Source organism: Phytophthora infestans, genomic scaffold (genome assembly GCF_000142945.1).
Source record: "Phytophthora infestans T30-4 supercont1.28 genomic scaffold, whole genome shotgun sequence".
Lineage (NCBI taxonomy): Eukaryota > Oomycota > Peronosporomycetes > Peronosporales > Peronosporaceae > Phytophthora > Phytophthora infestans.
In genome coordinates, this window is record NW_003303731.1 from 734,404 (window position 1) to 750,959 (window position 16,556).

Sequence of the window (16,556 nt, forward strand, 5' to 3'; positions counted from 1 at the left end):
TATTTTGATTAGTTAAAAATGGATGAAAACATTTAGACCAATGGAGATGTTGTGTTGTGCGGGGCAGCATAAAAATAAGGACGACCTTCGCGTCCAGGTTTTCCAGATTTCGAAAATACTCAGATTTCTGATTCTCCATGTATTGTCCAGGGATACCCCCATGTTTCTTCGAGGTTTCCTTATACAGAGTGGAATCAGTCGCGCGTAGTATATTCCGAGCGGATATATTACGCGACCAGGTATTCTCCAGTAGGAAAACCCCGGAAAAAGCATGTGTGCGAGACTTGAGCAAAAGTCAAAGTGACGGCAGTATAGCGTTGCAGATAGAGGTGGAGCCAATCAGACATTGCCCCAAACACAGGTATTGTCCAGGGATAATACCTGGGGAATACATATGTGATCTACCTGCGAAGAATCCGAAGTGAGCGCAGCTGATCAGTGTCGGCGCCACAGGCGCCGACACTGTCCAGCTGCATAATGTGAGTCCAGGTATTTACCGGTTGGTTCCCAGGTATAGCCCATGTATTGTTATTTGTTAGCTGCTAGACCACCTGTTGCTCTTCTTCTGGCTTACTACTTCCGCTTCATCTTCAAAATTGCGTGCAGCATTGACCAACGCAGCTTGGTCAACCCTTTCGCCGAGACGTCACTTGGAGCTGCATCGCTCACACAACTCCAAAAGAAACGGAAAACGAAAATACCACAACTGTCGCTGTCTTTCTGGATCGGGTCCACTACTTCCAGGACTGAGTAAGTTGTATCCTTCGTTGCCTTCACCAAAATCTTCGCCACTAGCAGTTGCAACGATTTCCGGTGCTTCTTGCCATTCATGCTGTCGTACACTTTGACTTGTTTGGCACCTCGATCGATTACTATACCACTCCAGTGAACACCCCCAAGATTAACAGGCAAAAGAACGAAATCTTGCACTTCGACTCCTCTAACAAAAGAGCAGAGTGTTTTGTCACCAACGCCACTCTCCTCATCTGTTGGGGGCAACATTTGCTCGTTCGCTCGTTTAAAATGATCCAAGCTTTTCGCCATGTGCCAATCGGAGTTTGTCTCCATCAACGAGTACTGGACGGGCTGACCTTGACCAAATTGATCCATTGCAACGATACTCAGAAGCTGGTAGTTGTATCTATACAGAAACCCTGTTAATATCTGATAAAAACCTGAAAAAAAACTGGAACATTTTTCACCAAATACTATGAAGAAACTCACTTGTTCGTCTTGTGTGTGCAGTCCATCTGGAGCACCTCTGGGAAGCTGTCCTGCATCGCACGCATGTGATCACTCGAGAACGATATCACTCCGGTGTCGCCGTGCGCACTTTCGTTCACCGTGGCCACATTAGCTGGTGACTCCTGGTTAAAGTCCAAGATCATCTCTGCAACAGCGTCATCATCAGAAAGATCAACATCTAGATAGATACACAGTTCTTAGTTAGTCAGGACATTTCCCACCCAATACCACACTAGCATAACTTACCTGACTTCTTCATCCTAGCTATCAAGTTGCGAACATCATCCATGGTGACAGAGTGATTTGAGTTGCTGCGAATGTAGTCGTAAATACTCGAGGTTCCAGCTTGCGCATCCACAAGCAACTCAATCCCGGGCATAAGCGGTGAATCAGCAGGAACCTGGTGAATACCTGGATAATACCTGTAAACTTCCTCGGAGACGAAATGGTTATGAGAGTACACCTCACGCTTCATCTTGATGCACCATGTGCCATCGTCCTTCTTCGAAACCTGGGCCAGCATCTGGAACGGACACTCTGTGCGGCGCAGCGTGTGAGAAGTCCTCTTACCCGACGATCGTTCACGCTCCGGCCAGCCATGAGTGCAAATATATTTTCGCTGAAACGGTTCCATTTCTACGGGCACCAACGGGATCTCAGAATCAGGGCGACCATTGTAGCGTACTTGTGCACGGAGGTCAGCATTACGGCGCGAAACTCCGATCACCTCTTTGATCACAATCTTCTGGCGCGTCGAATCCATGTACTGCTTTAAACTCACTTCGAGGTCCGCCCAGGATTCGTGTTCCGCCTTGAACGGGGGGCCTGGACCAGCTCTTCGTCTTCTACCATGGAAGCCGACCTCTTTTTGCCTTGCCGGTTCGCACCGGTCTGCCGCAATTTGTTTGTCTGAATAGTATTCTCCTCCCGGTTTTCTTGGTCCGATGCCTGGCTTTCTTCACCCTCCTCCTCCTCCGCCGGCCCCTCCTTCGAATCTCTTGACGCTTCAGAAACACATTCTTTGGCACCTTCTTCGTGCCCTGGTACCTCCGCCAGAGCGTCCGCTGAATCACCATCCATTCCCTCGCTGGCACTATCTTCTTCGTCGACTACAGCGTGAGGGCCAAACTGGCCACGAATCTCATCAGCACGCTGGCATGCTTGGGATCTCGCCGCGCGGGTACGAGCGTCCATTACACCGGCGAGCCGGGCTGCCTCCATTCTGCGAGCCTCCTCCTCCTTGCGTGCCTCTTCCGCCATCTGCGCCTTGATCATCGCTGTCTTGTGCGTTCGCGCCATGGTGGGGTCTTCCGAGGGCGCTCCGGTGTCCTCCGGGTGCGCTGCCAGCCGTCCGCCACGTGTCACGCTTCCCCCCTGGAACTGAGTGGCTGAGGCCAAAAGAAAAATTACGGTAAGAAAAACGGTTTTAGTTACAACTGGAAAATACGTGGACGCACACCTGGAAATTCCCTGTTTGGAAAAACCTGGACGCGAGGGGTGCCGTAAAAATAACCACTTCACTTTCCCTCATTTTGTGGACAAATCCGATTAACATGGAAATAGATACCGGTAGCGCGCTTCCCATGCCCTGGGGTCATTATCGTTCCTTTCGGTCATCAGTTAGCATTTTGCAGGGTTTTTTTTCATCCCTAGACAATCATGGAGAATGCTCAGCGCGTGGTGGCAGATATCGTGGCGAGATGCCAATACCGCGGCGTGGAGGTGTCTGAGACGCTTGCTGCGTTTATAGCGCGGTTGGTTGTGCATCGCAGTCAGCGTCATCTCGTCCTAGAGCAGCCCATGTCCCCCCAGGATGAACTATACCTGACGGAGCAGTGCGAAAAAGCGTTATTGCGCAATGATGATCCAGCCATGGAGACCGTCAAGATGCAGCTCGAGTTCGACTTCACATACGCAAATCTCGAAGAGGAATTGCGCACACGAAAAGAGCGCAAGGAGCAAGCAGTGGTCAAGCTGCAGCGCACGATCTCCTCACTTGTGCCGGAGAAAGCCACTGACTTCGAGACGCTCTCGACGCTGTACAAGCACATTTTCACACTGTTGATGCTAGATGCAGATGGACTCAGCAGAAGCAACAACATCAACGACGATGACGACGGTGAAAACACATGTAAAGGGAAATCTAATTGTTCCAGTAAGCAGGAACAAGCAGAGCGTCGTTCCATGGAGAAAGAGGTGGCTGCAGCACTAGAGAGTGTTTTCCCACGCATCGGCTTGAAGTCCTTTGCAACGATGTCTCCTGATGACAAGCGCTTTCAATTGGATGAACTCATGCGTATCGTTGAGGGTATCCGCTTATTCAACAAGGAACTGGGAAAAGGTGGCGCGGGAATTGCAGCCAGCGCCCGAGATATCCAGGAAAGTGTTGCAGCGTTGGCAAAACTTGTGCGAGACGAGGTTCGCGATGCCAACGAGATCTGTACACAGTACACTGAGGTGCTTCTGCATGTGCACCACCAATTAGGAACTGGGGAGGAAGCACACTCCGCGGAGCCATCGCCAAGTCTCGACGAAATCGCACGATGGCAAGACGAGCTGAGCAATCGAAGACAGTTCCTCTCCTACCTGCAGAGCCTTGAAGAGGACATCGCGTTTTCCCACGAGAAAGTTGGCACGCGACTTCAGATGTTCCAGGCCGATATGAGCGCACTGCAGAATCTTGTGGGGGCTCGGACGTCACTGCCAAAGTCACACGTCTACCCGCTCTTTGAAGCTGTCTCCCATTCGTGGGCTGAGCTGCACCAAGAGCACGAACTGCTACAGGCTCGTGCTCGCGCTCTACGATCCTTGCTACGCTTCAAGTCGACCTTTACACGCACGCTTTCATCTGAGTCCCCCATCGTACGACAAGCACGACGTGGAGGCTCCATCCCGCCTGAAGATCTCTTTTCTCATGTTGAGACGTTTCCTGTTGAAAGTCAACTTGCTGTTGATGGCAAAACGCGGAGCTTTGGCTTGGAAGGTGAAGATTTAGATGGCGACGAAGACAACAGCAATCCCAGCGAGGAAGAAGGCTCGGGCTTTCCCATTCGGATGCCAGTGGAATCGACACCGGAGTTCATGCAACTGCCACTAGATTATCAAGGCTTCTGTCCATGGACAGTAGTGGAGCGTGGAGGCCTGTTGCTGCCTGGAGATCCGTCGCTGGGAGTCGTCCAGTATCGCAATGCCTACCACGTTTTCGTCAATGAACGTGCACTAGGCGAGTTCATGATTCATCCACGTCGCTACGTCCAAGGAGTTCTGCGTCGTGCAGGTCGTCAACCAGCCCTCATCTATCTGCTACGTCTGCAAGAGTCTTTCCCGAACATCACGTTGTCTTCGCTTCTCAAAATGTGCCATCGCTACCGTGCTGAAGGAGCTCGAGGGATGCATCTATTGCTAGCCCCACTACCGTCACAGAAAGTAGACGCCAGCACTGCCACACCCACACACTTCATGGAGAAGCGCATCGACTACAATTACGACTGGAACGAGTGGAATCTCCGTCGCAAAGCCATCAAAATCGCCAACCTCCGACATTGTCGCACCGTAGGCGCACAAACAGCGCTCAGTAGTTTCCGTCGCGAGGTCGATACTCAGGTATACTTACCAGGCGATTTGAGCTGCCAAACCAGCAAAACTAAAGGGACCAATCCCTCTCGAGATACGACCTACTTCACAGGATTGCGCAAAGGTCATCTCTACAGCATCGACGACGCCAAACGCGCCGAAGCCAAAGAAGCGAAGGTAAGTGGAACGGACTACAGGAAGAATCGTCGCTCCAAACACAACGAAGTCGACGCAAAAGACGGCAAAGCTATAGAGGAAGATGACAACCAGCCAGTCGTCGTCTCCTACACGTTTGAATTGTCATAGTAAAATTTGGTTTTCATCTAAAAAAATTCGAGCCATAAAAAATTTAGCGCCTTGAAAAAGTGAGAGGCTCAAGCTTGAGAAAACAGCGATACCACGTGACCCTGACACGAGGCTGCGGTCTTGGATCGTGGGTGCTTACACGCTGAAGATGAAGTCCGTGAACTTGTCCGTGTCCACCGACTTACCGTCGGCCTCCAAGAGCTCCGGAAGGTGCTTCTTGATAAACTCGACCTGGGTTGCGTCGAAGCGCTCCTGGATCTGTTCGAGACTGAGCTCGTCCCCCGTGAGAATGTCCAGCGCCTCGTGCACGTCGTCCTTTGTGGATCCACTCTGCAACTGCAGCGTACAGAAGGTGGCGAACCCCTCGAATGAGATCTCGTCATTGTCCTCCACATCGATCTTATCGAAGTAATCGTGGCAGTCGTCTTCACTCAGACTCAGACCGAGACCCTTGCATGCCATGATGAACTCGTCACGAGCAAGGACACCATCGTTGTCCAAGTCAAAGTGGTCGAACACTTCCTTAATCTCCTTCGCCTGTTCGGGAGTCAGACTGCCCACCTCGCTCAGAGCCAGCTCCTTCTCAAGTGACTTGACCTTATCACGGACAGCAATCTCAAGCGACGTGAACTGAGCACGCAGACCGTGGATCGTGTCTGTGGTGAACGGGTTCGTGTGCACCTGCAGACGCTCCAGCTCCTCGTGGATACGCTCGAGCTTCTCCATGTCTTCGGTAAGCGGAACAATGATCTCCACGACCATCGCCTTGGCTTCCTCGAGCTGTTTCGTATTAGCTTCCTCAACCTCAGCGGCCGCATCCTTAGCCTCGTCCCCCTCCTCACTCTCCGGAGCGACAGTTTCAGCGGCGGGTTTAGCGACCTCCTGAGTAACAGAAGTCTCCACTCCAGTGATCTCTGGGTCTGCAGGCTTCCCCTCCATTTCTTCCTCCAGTGCAACGCCAGTGTTAGCTCGAAACAGGCGGTAACGAAGCTTCACCATCGAATTGAACTGGTCCTTCAGTGACCCCTCGACGACGTTAATCGACTGCGTGCTCTGAGCACAACGTTCCTTGATGCGGGCAGACAAGTTGGCGAACTCACGGCAAATTTCGTCACGCTTCTCCACAGTAGCGAGTTCCTGTTCGTAGTAGCCACGCTTCTCAGCCAGCGAGTCCAGCAACTTCTGCACACGAGCATTCGTCTTCTCGATGAGCGCCACATCGCTTTCACGACCAGCTTCGGCCAGGATCTGCTTCTTCGCAATCAGCTTCTCGTTCTCGCTCACCACCGCGTTCTGAACCTTGGGGACGAGCACTGTATCGAACTGACGCTTGGCAGCAACCACACCTGCTGTAGACACGTCCTGGAGCTTTGTGGCCGCCTCCACTTCCTCGTCCATCTCTTCGATGACGTACTTGAGGTTCCGCATCAATGTCTTGGCATCCTTCGCAACGGCGTCCATGTTCTGCTGCAGACGCAGACTCTCTTGCAGTCTGATCTTCACACCTTCCACCTTGTCTTCAGCCATCTCCACGAAATTCTTCATTGCCTCCACTCGCTCCAGCGTGGCCTTGGTCTCGTTGTGCTCCTCTGAGAGTCCATCAGCTTCACTCACGACTGTAGCCAGCAGCTGCTTATAGCGTGGAAGCTCAATGTCCTGCAGAAATGCCACGCTCTCCAGCTTCTCCTCCGCGTCGGCAGTGGACGTGACGCCCAGATCTTCAGCAAAGAGAGACAACGCCTCCTTCTCCTTCGCCCAGGACTCAACCTTTTCCAAGTCTTTAACCACCTTTTTAAGGAAAATCTCAGTCTTCTGGTAGCTTTCCAAGTTTTGGCGCAGTTTCAACTCGAAAGCCGTCTCCAACTCGTCCAGCTGAGCCTTCAGAGCCTGTAATTTCTCAATCGGAGGGTCTAAGTTGGGCACGGCGCGTCCGTTGTTCTTGCAACTGGCAATCCAGCGCCCAGCGCAGCCTTCCACAGCCACAAACTGCGCCTCACGCGGAGGCTTCTCGTTCTTCTTGTACTCAAGGTGACGCGCCAGCGCTTCTTTGATGTCCGGGATGTGACGAGGCTGGCTGAGCGTCTGGAAACGCTCCGTCTGCTGCTGTAGCCACTCCAGCAGACCCGAGGCGTTTTTGTTGAACTCTGCGGACAGTTCCTGATGACGCTGCGCGATGTTCAGCGCCTTGGAGATCGTCGTCACAGCCTTTTTCTTCTGCACACCCGAGGCGAATTCCTTGAAGAGCAGAGACACATACGTGGTGATACTCTTCTCGTCAGGTTTGGCTTGTCCAGCCACGTTCTCCACCTCCAGCAGCTGCGGGATCCGGAGTTTCTCTCGGGCAATGTCGAAAGCGAGCTTAACGTTGGTCTGGGCGTCCTTGGGGTTTAGCGAGTTAAAGTCGAGGAGTGTGGGTGCATAGCGATGGATCAGGGCACAGAAGGCCATACCGTCGGCCCAACTGCTAGAGAAATTCTTGACTTCGACCGTGGGGTAGTCGGCCAGTGAGCGGTTGACCCAGAGCAGCAATCCGTCCTTGCCAGAGACGCCCTCGACGTCGATCTCGGCCACTTGGAAGGCCTTGATGAGGGTCCACATTAGGCCTAGCACCAGCTTGTTGTTGCCATCCAAGATGTCCGAAGAGCCAATGTTCGTCACGTTGACGTTCTTCTTCTGCATGAAGGCGAAGGCGAAGTTCAGGTTCTCCATCTTTTGGATACGCATGCGAGGTTTCTTGTTAAATTTCTGTCAGCAGATAAAGAGGAAGCTGGTAAGCACTACAAGTTTTGAGCATCCCCCCTCCTTCCAAGATGTGTGACGTACGCGGCACACTTTCTCCCGGCAGATAATCTGCAGCAGCGAGATGAGGCGGATACCATCCTTCAGATCCTCGTACAGGTCATCGATGGTCATGCGCTTGCGCGACAGGTACGTGTTGGCCCACTACAGAAGCATCATAACAGTTAGGTAAACGTCTACCCCCCCCCCTCTCGCAGCTGCCGCGCTTACCCTGGTGAAGGTGCTCTTCTGCACGTCGACCCACTCCTCGTTGTAGCCAGCCATACTGTCTGTGGTGCTGTGTCGTAAAGAGGACGGGACGGGTTCGCTCTCGGGCTCGACGCGATCTTCCGCGGTCTCTTTGCTCTCTTGTTCTTCGTGTTTCTTGGGGGCGACCAGCAACACTTGCACTGGGTCCACTCCTCGATGCGAGACTGCGCACGGTCGGTCTGTCGTTGTAGTTGTGTCAGTTGTTGCTGCTGCGTTCAGGCGAGGCGGTTCCGATCTGCTTCGCGCCTGTCTCGCGATTTCTCGATTGGCTTGTTGCTGCCAAAAAGTTTTGAGTCGATTTACACTTGTGCCAGACCAGCACTCTTCTGCTCGAAACTCTCTACACGGCCAGAAAGCCTCTGAGCCCCAGCCCTCGGACCGTGGGCCAACGGACGAGCAGTATTTGACTTCAACTCGGTAAGATCCGACAACGGGCCGCAAACCCACGACCATGTGCATTACTGCGCATAAATGCGACGTACGACAGAGCAAGTCTGTACGGACTCCGTACTACGGAGCCCATGAAGAGGTCGGTCGATACGGTGCAACCGACACTGACCACTGGGCATCGGAAAGTCCGAGGAGCTGAGTACAAAGTAAGGATTTCGTAGCTCGTAGTCCAAGGAGCTGAGTCCGTATTATAGTACGGATTCCGTAGTCAGTGGTCCGTTGCCAGTACTACGGATTCAGCTCTTAGGACTTTCCGATGCGCAGTGGCCCAGTGTTGGTTGCGCGCCGTATTGACTTCTTCATGGCTCAGCTCGTCACCAACAGCAACAGGCCAGCCGCTGCTCGAGCATGGCGCAAAGCCTCTTGGGGTAATCGCGGTCTTGTCAATACGACAATAACTTCAACTGCTTCCGAATTCGAAGCAGAACTTGCATACACCAGCGTTGTCAAGCATGAACTTGGTCGCGTGTGGAGTATGTACCAGATTGTTTTGCTTTTTATCCGACTAAGTCATTTTTCTTTTCTCGTGTTTTCGAGCACACTGTCGTTGGAGCACGGGTTGACTGCAATGCCACGACCTATACGCTGGCTTATCAGGTTGAAGGCTTTGCGGGCTTACGTGGCAACTCCTGTTTGGTCCACGAAATGCTACGACACAGTCCGTTTCCCAGCATCGCTGCATGTTCAACCGCGCACAGCCTTCATCTAATTGTAGCGAGCGGTCCGAGTTGTATTTTCACGAAGTGATTGGTCACTTATTGCAGCTTACACCGGTATTTGCCAGATGCCCCCTACCAATACGGCGACAAAACCGACGAACGGTTTGCAACTTTGGTTGCACTGAGGGAGGCGATACGGGTGCAATTATGCTTAATACAACAATCAAGATATATAGACAACGGTTGCAAAAGTTGGTGTCAGATCTCCCACATCAGCACAAAGACTTCGAAGCAAAGAATCGATACAAGGCAGATTTACGTAGATTGATGTCGTTTAAGGACGGTATTGACTACGCTGCTATTCCCGAGTTCACTACGGAAGCACTCCTACGTATCACGCCGGTCGCTGATGAATAAATGGGGATTGTAACGAGGTACGTATTAGCCAAGTGTACCTCAAATTACATGAGGTGTGACACGTCAAACTTCGGAAGTATGACACATATTTGGTACAGTCACACCTCCTTATTTGAACCTCTATAACTGGCCACTACTGTAACGGGGTACGTAGCCCTAAGTGTATCCTGGTTACATGAAGTGTGACACTTCACACTTCAGGAGTATGACACGTCATACTCCGAGATATTTGGTACAAGGTACCAAGGTCGCTCAAAGCCAACCATTGGTTAAATGACATTGCATTTCTATAGGTAACTAACAGTTTGTATTAAACCCAAACTTAATCTACCTATAAATATACTCAGTTTACAATCTACCTTATTTGGGTCACTTCGCTCTCTTTAATAAAAGAGGGGACCTGTGAACTGCCGTTCACTGAGAGTTTGTATACTCTCGGAAGATAACTTCCTCTTGCGCAAGGTGCTGTGTGACCCCGTCACACTTGGTAGCACTTGTAGTCAATCCACGCCATCGCGGGTAGACTACCTGAACCTCCGAAGTTCGTTGCCATGGATTGGAACGACTTCTCCCATTTGAACGACTCTCAGTTCGAGTCGGTTCGGAAGATGGCAAACATCTTCGGGATGGCGGCCCTGCAGAGCCTGGTGGTGTCAACACCGGCTGAGCAGCTCGAGCGCGTCAATACATTCGACGCGTACGAGCAGGGCCTCATCGCGCATGTGCGGGAGAACCTGCAGGCTCCGGCGGCGGAAGCAAATCCGCCTCACCCGAAGCCAATACGGCTGAAGGTTAAGCCGTATGAAGGGAAGGAAGGCGAGAGCCTTCACTTCTGGGTCCGAGAAGTAGAGCTCGCGATGGACGCGGCTCTGATCTCGACCGAGCAATTGCGTGTTGCTTTTGCACTCTCCAATCTTAGCGGCCGTGCTAAGAGTTGGGTGTACACACGGGAAGCAACATCCCCTGGATGTTTCACATCCTGGGCTCAGCTGTGCGAACAGCTCCGAGCCGCGTTCCTCCCAGCAAACTACGAGTACCGCCAGCGTTCGTGCTTCCTCGCGTGTAAACAAGGGAGGCGCGAACTGCACGAGTATATGCAAGAGATACGGGAGCTTACGGCGTCCCTAGTGGGAAACCCACTCAACGAACACATCAAGATGACTGTGCTCATGGACGGCCTTCGAGTGGGCCCCGCACGCACTCAGCTGTTCCGGGTGCAGTCAAGCACTCTTGAAGAGGCGATTCAAGTGGCTCTTCAAGAAGAGTACAGCCATCGCCAGGCGCGTACGCCGGCCTCAGCATGGCCTGGGAGTTCCCTGTCGGCTCCCGGCCGAATAAGCCCCAACGGACCAGTTCCCATGGAACTCGGGTCCGCCGAACAGCGTGACATCCGCTGCTTCGGCTGCGGGAAGATGGGCCACTTCAAGCGCGACTGTCCTGCGGAAAGACTCCGCAGACGGTCCTTCCCCAAGCCCGTCCTCAAGGGTCGCTGGCAGAAGCCTGGACCCCGGGGACAGGGGAACGCTGGGAACCAGTAGGGGCGAGGCGCCTTATATGGGAAGAACTAAGTATTCATGAAGGGCGCGCAGGTGGCGCGTACCACGGGGACTTAGCCCCTGAGAGTCTTCGCACTCTCGATACGGCGAAGAGCAGCGGCGGGTTGCTCGTAGTACACGGATGTGTACGGGGATACGATCATCCCTTTAGAATCTTGATTGACTCTGGGGCGTCGAAGAATTTCGCACGCCGCCAGACGGTTGCTTGTAACAGCAACAAGCTGTCCGAAGCTTTGAGAGAAAGCAAGGGCAACGGGACGGTGTCAGTGCGACTGGCCGACGGGAAGGTCGTCACTGTCCCCAACGTCCAAGTGGATCTGGCTGTCAAGTTTGAAGACTTTGACAGCCTCGAACAGTTCACTGTTCTTGATATGGATCCATATGATATGATCCTGGGCATGCCCTGGCTTGAGAAGCACGAGCCCTGGATCGACTGGCGAGGCAAGGCAATCGGTGCCAGCCGCCCTGCGCAGTCCGACAGAGCATTGGTGAGTCATGTTCCCACCTCTGTCAGGACCCGGGGCGCCCGCGAGGGGTGCAGGGTACCAAAGCATCCGGCAGATGCTTGGGAGTCGTCGACGTATATGACGACTCCAAGGATGTTTTGATGGTGGCCGCGCCCAGAAGAGGCGTCGGCCAAGTGGGTAACTTAGGTCCACAGGCGGGTAACTTAGTTCCGCAGACAGCTGCAGCTGTCATGACCACTGAGAACAGCGTGCTCAGAGTGGGTAACAGAGTTCCACTCACGGTCGCCCAGACCTCAACTGAAGAGGAAGACGTCGGATACGCTTCCTGTGTGGGTAACACAGTGCCACACGCGGTCGCCCAGACCTTAACTGAAGAGGAAGGCGTTGAACACGGTCCTGTGTGGGTACAACAGTATCACACGAGGCCACGAGTGCCTCGGATGTCGTAGCGACGACATCCCTAGACGTGGGCAGCAAAGCTCCCCGTCACAGACACCGTCGGCAAAGACACCGCCGCCGCCTCAAGTCGGATCCGAACTTCGTTCCGATCGACGTCGCTTCAAGCGACTCGGAGTCCAGGGCCCGGGCTCCTCCGACAAGGCCGGTGGAAGAGTGTTATCACATCTTCGATGGCGAGACAGGTTTACCCGTCAAGGCATCTGGTATCCACTTGGAACCGTTGCCAGAAGTTGCGGAGATACTGAACCTCGAGGAAATGACGGCTGAGTCTTTCCTGGCCAACCTCAAGGCTGGAGAGATTGCTGAGATGGTACTCATGAGACCTGAGACCACTCAGAAGGAGCTGAACTCCTCCTCTGTCTTGGACGAGAACGTCCTGGAAGACATGAACAAGCAGCGTCAGGCGCGCTTGGGTTCTGAGATTCTCAAGAACCCCAAGGATCCGGTGTATCCTTTGGTGACGGAGTATGCGGACGTGGTGAACAAACACTCACCGACCCAACTCCCACCGGATCGAGGCGTACGGCACGAGATTGATCTCGTGCCCGGCACAAAGTATTGTGTCACGAGGCAATGGCCTCTCCCGCGCGAACAGTGCGAGGTCATTGATGCCTTCTTCGCCGCGAAAGCGAAGGCAGGCATGGTGCGGGAATCGAAATCCCCGCACTCGACGCCGACTTTCTGCGTTCGGAAGCCGAACGGAAAGTGGCGTCTGGTTCACGCTTATAACAAGCTGAACAACGCAACGGTGCCGGCCCAAACACCGATCCCACGAAAGGATGTGTTGTTGAACAACATGGCCGGGAGCGTACTGTACAGTGCGCTGGATTTACGGATACTACCAAATCCTGATGCGAGAGAGTGACATCCCGCTCACCGCGGTAAGCACTCCAAGCGGCATGCTTTGGGAGTGGCTCGTCATGCCGCAGGGCTTGTCTAACGCCCCGGCGACGTTCAATCGCCTGGTGACGCAATTGTTCCGCCCTTTGCGTACCTTCGTACAGACGTACTTCGACGACATATTCGTCCATAGCCGTGCCGATGGAGGCAAGACGGCCATGGAGGTGCATCTAGGACACCTCCGTCGAGTGTTGGACGTGATGCGAGCGAACAAGCTCTACGCCAACATCGACAAGTGCGTTTTCGCGTCACCAGAGATTAAAGTTCTCGGTTGCCTCGTAAGCAACGTGGGCGTTCGGGCTGACCCAGACAAGGTCAAGGCCATAGCAGCATGGCCGACGCCCCGATCCCAGAAGGATCTTCGAAAGTGGTTGGGCTTGGCCAACTACCTTCACAAGTACAGCGCTGGGTACGCGAGCTTCGCTAAGCCCTTGTCGAGCCTCCTTCAGAAGGACGTCGACTGGCGCTGGGAACAAGAGCACCAGGATGCTTTTGACAGCATCAAGGCCAGTCTCCAAGAGGCCCCTGTCCTGGCTCTGCCGGACGAGACGAAGCCGTTTAGCGTCGTCTGCGATGCCTCCGATTACGCCATCGGATGTGCATTGCTGCAGGCCGACACGGCTGGACACGAACGAGTCATCTCGTTCCAGTCCAGGCAACTCAAAGCCGTCGAGCGGAACTACCCTGTCCACGACAAGGAGCTCCTGGCAATGAAATATGCCCTTGTGAAGTTTCGCGCTCACCTTCTGGGCTCTAGGCCCTTTGTGATCTACACAGACCACGCATCCTTGAGGACGGCGACCAATTCGCCCCATCTCTCCCGAAGGATGGCGAGGTGGCTGTCCTTCTTCGCGGAATACAAATTCCGCGTCGAATACAAGCCGGGCAAGCTCAACGTGCTTGCGGACGCCCTCTCTCGGCGTCCCGACTATGAGTTGGCCCACATCACGCGGGTGACATCGGATCTATATGATCGGATACGCATGGCGTATCGGGACGATGAGGCTGTCGCGCCTATCGTCAAGTTCCTTAAGGCCGGAACGAGCGCGAAGTCCGACTGGCTCTCGTCGCGACAGCGCTCACGGCTCCACCGATATGAGTTGAAGGAGGGCCTCCTCTATTATCGGGTGGAGCCCACTGATCCTCCACGGGTGGTCGTACTCAACGACGAGGGTCTGAAGTTCGATATCCTCGCGGAGGCGCATGACGCGCCCTCCAGCGGCCACTTGGGCCGCGAGAAAACCTTTCTGTCGGTCTCTCAGTCCTTCTGGTGGACCCACATGTACAAGTGGGTCGCCCGATACGTCAAGACATGCGAAACATGTCAGCGGGTCAAACCCGCAGGGCACCCTTCGGCTCCACTACAGAGCCTGCCCGTACCGGCTGATTGTTGGAAGTCGATGAGTCTTGACTTCATCTTTGGGCTTCCCGCCGACGGACACGGCAACACCGGAATTTTGGTGTTCGTGTGTCGGCTGAGCAAGATGGTACATCTTGCTCCAGTTCCCGTCACTGTAACGGGCGAACAAACCGCAAGGTTGTTCGTCGATGGCGTGTTCCGCTATCACGGTCTCCCGGAGACGATTGTCTCGGACCGAGACCCGCGGGTCACTGCTGCGTTTTGGAAAGCGCTGTTCCCTTTACTGGGAACTCGTCTGCAGATGTCCACTGCGGATCATCCGCAGACAGACGGCCAAACAGAGCGCGTCAATCGAGTGCTCGAGGACACTCTGCGCAGTGTGTGCGCGGCAGCGCCACGTACGTGGTCGTCGCAGCTTCCAGTTGTTGAGTTTGCGCTCAACAACGCGGTGCACGCGTCCACGGGGTTCACGCCGTTCTACTTGAACGGCTTCCGCCACCCCAGAGTTCCCCTCACTCTTCGAGGAGACACTGACTCCTCTATTCTAAGTGGGGAGAGGCTCGGAAAGCCCTTTCCTCCCAGGTCTCAGATGTGAGACCGGTTTCGCAGCGGAAACAAGTTAAAGTCCTTTGTGGATATCAAGCTGAACGTGATCAGCAGGGTCTGAGATGCCATGGCAGCGGCCCAGGACAGACCGAAACAGTACTCTGACAAACGTGGAAGAGGAACTTAAGTGTATTTAAGGTGGGTGACTTAGTGCTATTATACACGAGGAACCTACCGCTAGACACTGTTAGCTCTGTCGGCAGCAACAAACTGAAGCACCGCTTCATCGGACCTTTCGCAGTCCTGGCCAGACATGGTGCGTCGTACACCATCGACCTTCCAAAGTCAATGACGACGCACCCGACGTTCTATGTCGGATGTCTTAAGCGGTACTTTGACCCGCAGGGGGTTGCTGACTCGCAGATCCCCTTTGACCCAGCTCCTCGAAGCGAGGGCCGGTCACAGTCGTCGACGAGGGCGTCGGAGCAGGCACATAAGTCTCGGTCGGGACGGCAAGGCTGCGGTCAAGCCCGTACGCCGGAGGGGCTCCATACGAACGGACCCCGGCGCCATACGCCGAGTACGCTGAGTACGCCGGGTACGCACCATACGCGTACGTCTGGGAGTGTGCCGCAGACGGCTCCGGACGTGGCAACAAAGCCTCGATCCGTCGGATCATGCGAAAGGCCTCGTCCAGATCGGACGAAGAGGCCCGGCGATCCACCCGCAGGTGCAGGCTCGCGACCTCTCGCTCCACCAGATCCAGGCGGCCCGCAAGACGAGCGAGCTCGCCCTGATTCCCGGCCTGGGCGGCAGCATTACCGCCAGTCCCAAGGCATAGTGCAATCTCAAGCACGAGGACACGTTGACGGAGGCGGTCAACCTCAGAGTCCTGTGTCGGACCCGCAGTCGGATTACTCGGACGAGAGTGGCTCTCGGGAGGCGCCGAGTACTCGTACTCGTACGAGGGCACCTCCGCCTCTGCTTGACCGGAATGGAGAAGCCCACTACCACGTGGAGCGGATCCTCCAGGAGCAACGGTGTCGCGGCAAGCGACAGCTCCTCGTGAAGTGGAGGGGTTATGCCCACTCCGAGAACTCGTGGGAGCCGATCGAACGGCTCCTGATTGACTGCCCGAAGGCTGTCGCAATCTGGGAACAGAAGCGGCGGCAGTTTCATAAGTAGTCCGGGGCTTCTTGCCCGAACGGGGTACGGTCGATAGATACATACCGTACCCGCGCTCATCGTGAGCGCTAGAAGCCGCGCGCTTCAGGATGTCCCTTGGCAGCATACGCTTGCTGATCAAGTGGGCAAACCTCACACGAAGATCACGCTGGTCCAGGATGTGGGACAGCTGCTGATCTTCATGGAGTTCTCATAACTCCGTGGGCGAGTACTTGAGAGTCTCCACCCACGCCCAGAACATGTCCTCACAAGAACTCCACGTGGGACAGTTCTCGGGCATAACCCAGGGGTATCCCCAAACAGGATAGAGACCACCTCGGGTCTCGGGCTTCTTACGACAAGTCGTGAAGTCCTTAAGGGGAATGCGGTGTTGCGCGAGAAGCAC

The 16,556-nt window shown here is 54.4% G+C and overlaps 2 protein-coding genes across 2 annotated transcripts; one reads left to right on the forward strand and one right to left on the reverse strand.

Annotated features, from left to right (window-relative positions):
- Window positions 1-2,904: 2,904 nt before the first annotated feature.
- PITG_13236 (uncharacterized protein) lies at window positions 2,905-4,999 on the forward strand (the record flags this gene model as incomplete). Its single annotated transcript, XM_002899849.1, has 2 exons — window positions 2,905-4,848; window positions 4,931-4,999. The coding sequence occupies 2 exons, from the start codon at window positions 2,905-2,907 to the stop codon at window positions 4,997-4,999; spliced, it is 2,013 nt and encodes a 670-aa protein (XP_002899895.1).
- Window positions 5,000-5,259: 260 nt separating this feature from the next.
- PITG_13237 (alpha-actinin-1, putative) lies at window positions 5,260-8,423 on the reverse strand (the record flags this gene model as incomplete). Its single annotated transcript, XM_002899850.1, has 4 exons — window positions 5,260-5,874; window positions 5,929-7,869; window positions 7,948-8,067; window positions 8,134-8,423. 4 exons carry the CDS (start codon window positions 8,185-8,187, stop codon window positions 5,260-5,262), a joined length of 2,730 nt encoding a protein of 909 aa, XP_002899896.1.
- Window positions 8,424-16,556: the final 8,133 nt, after the last annotated feature.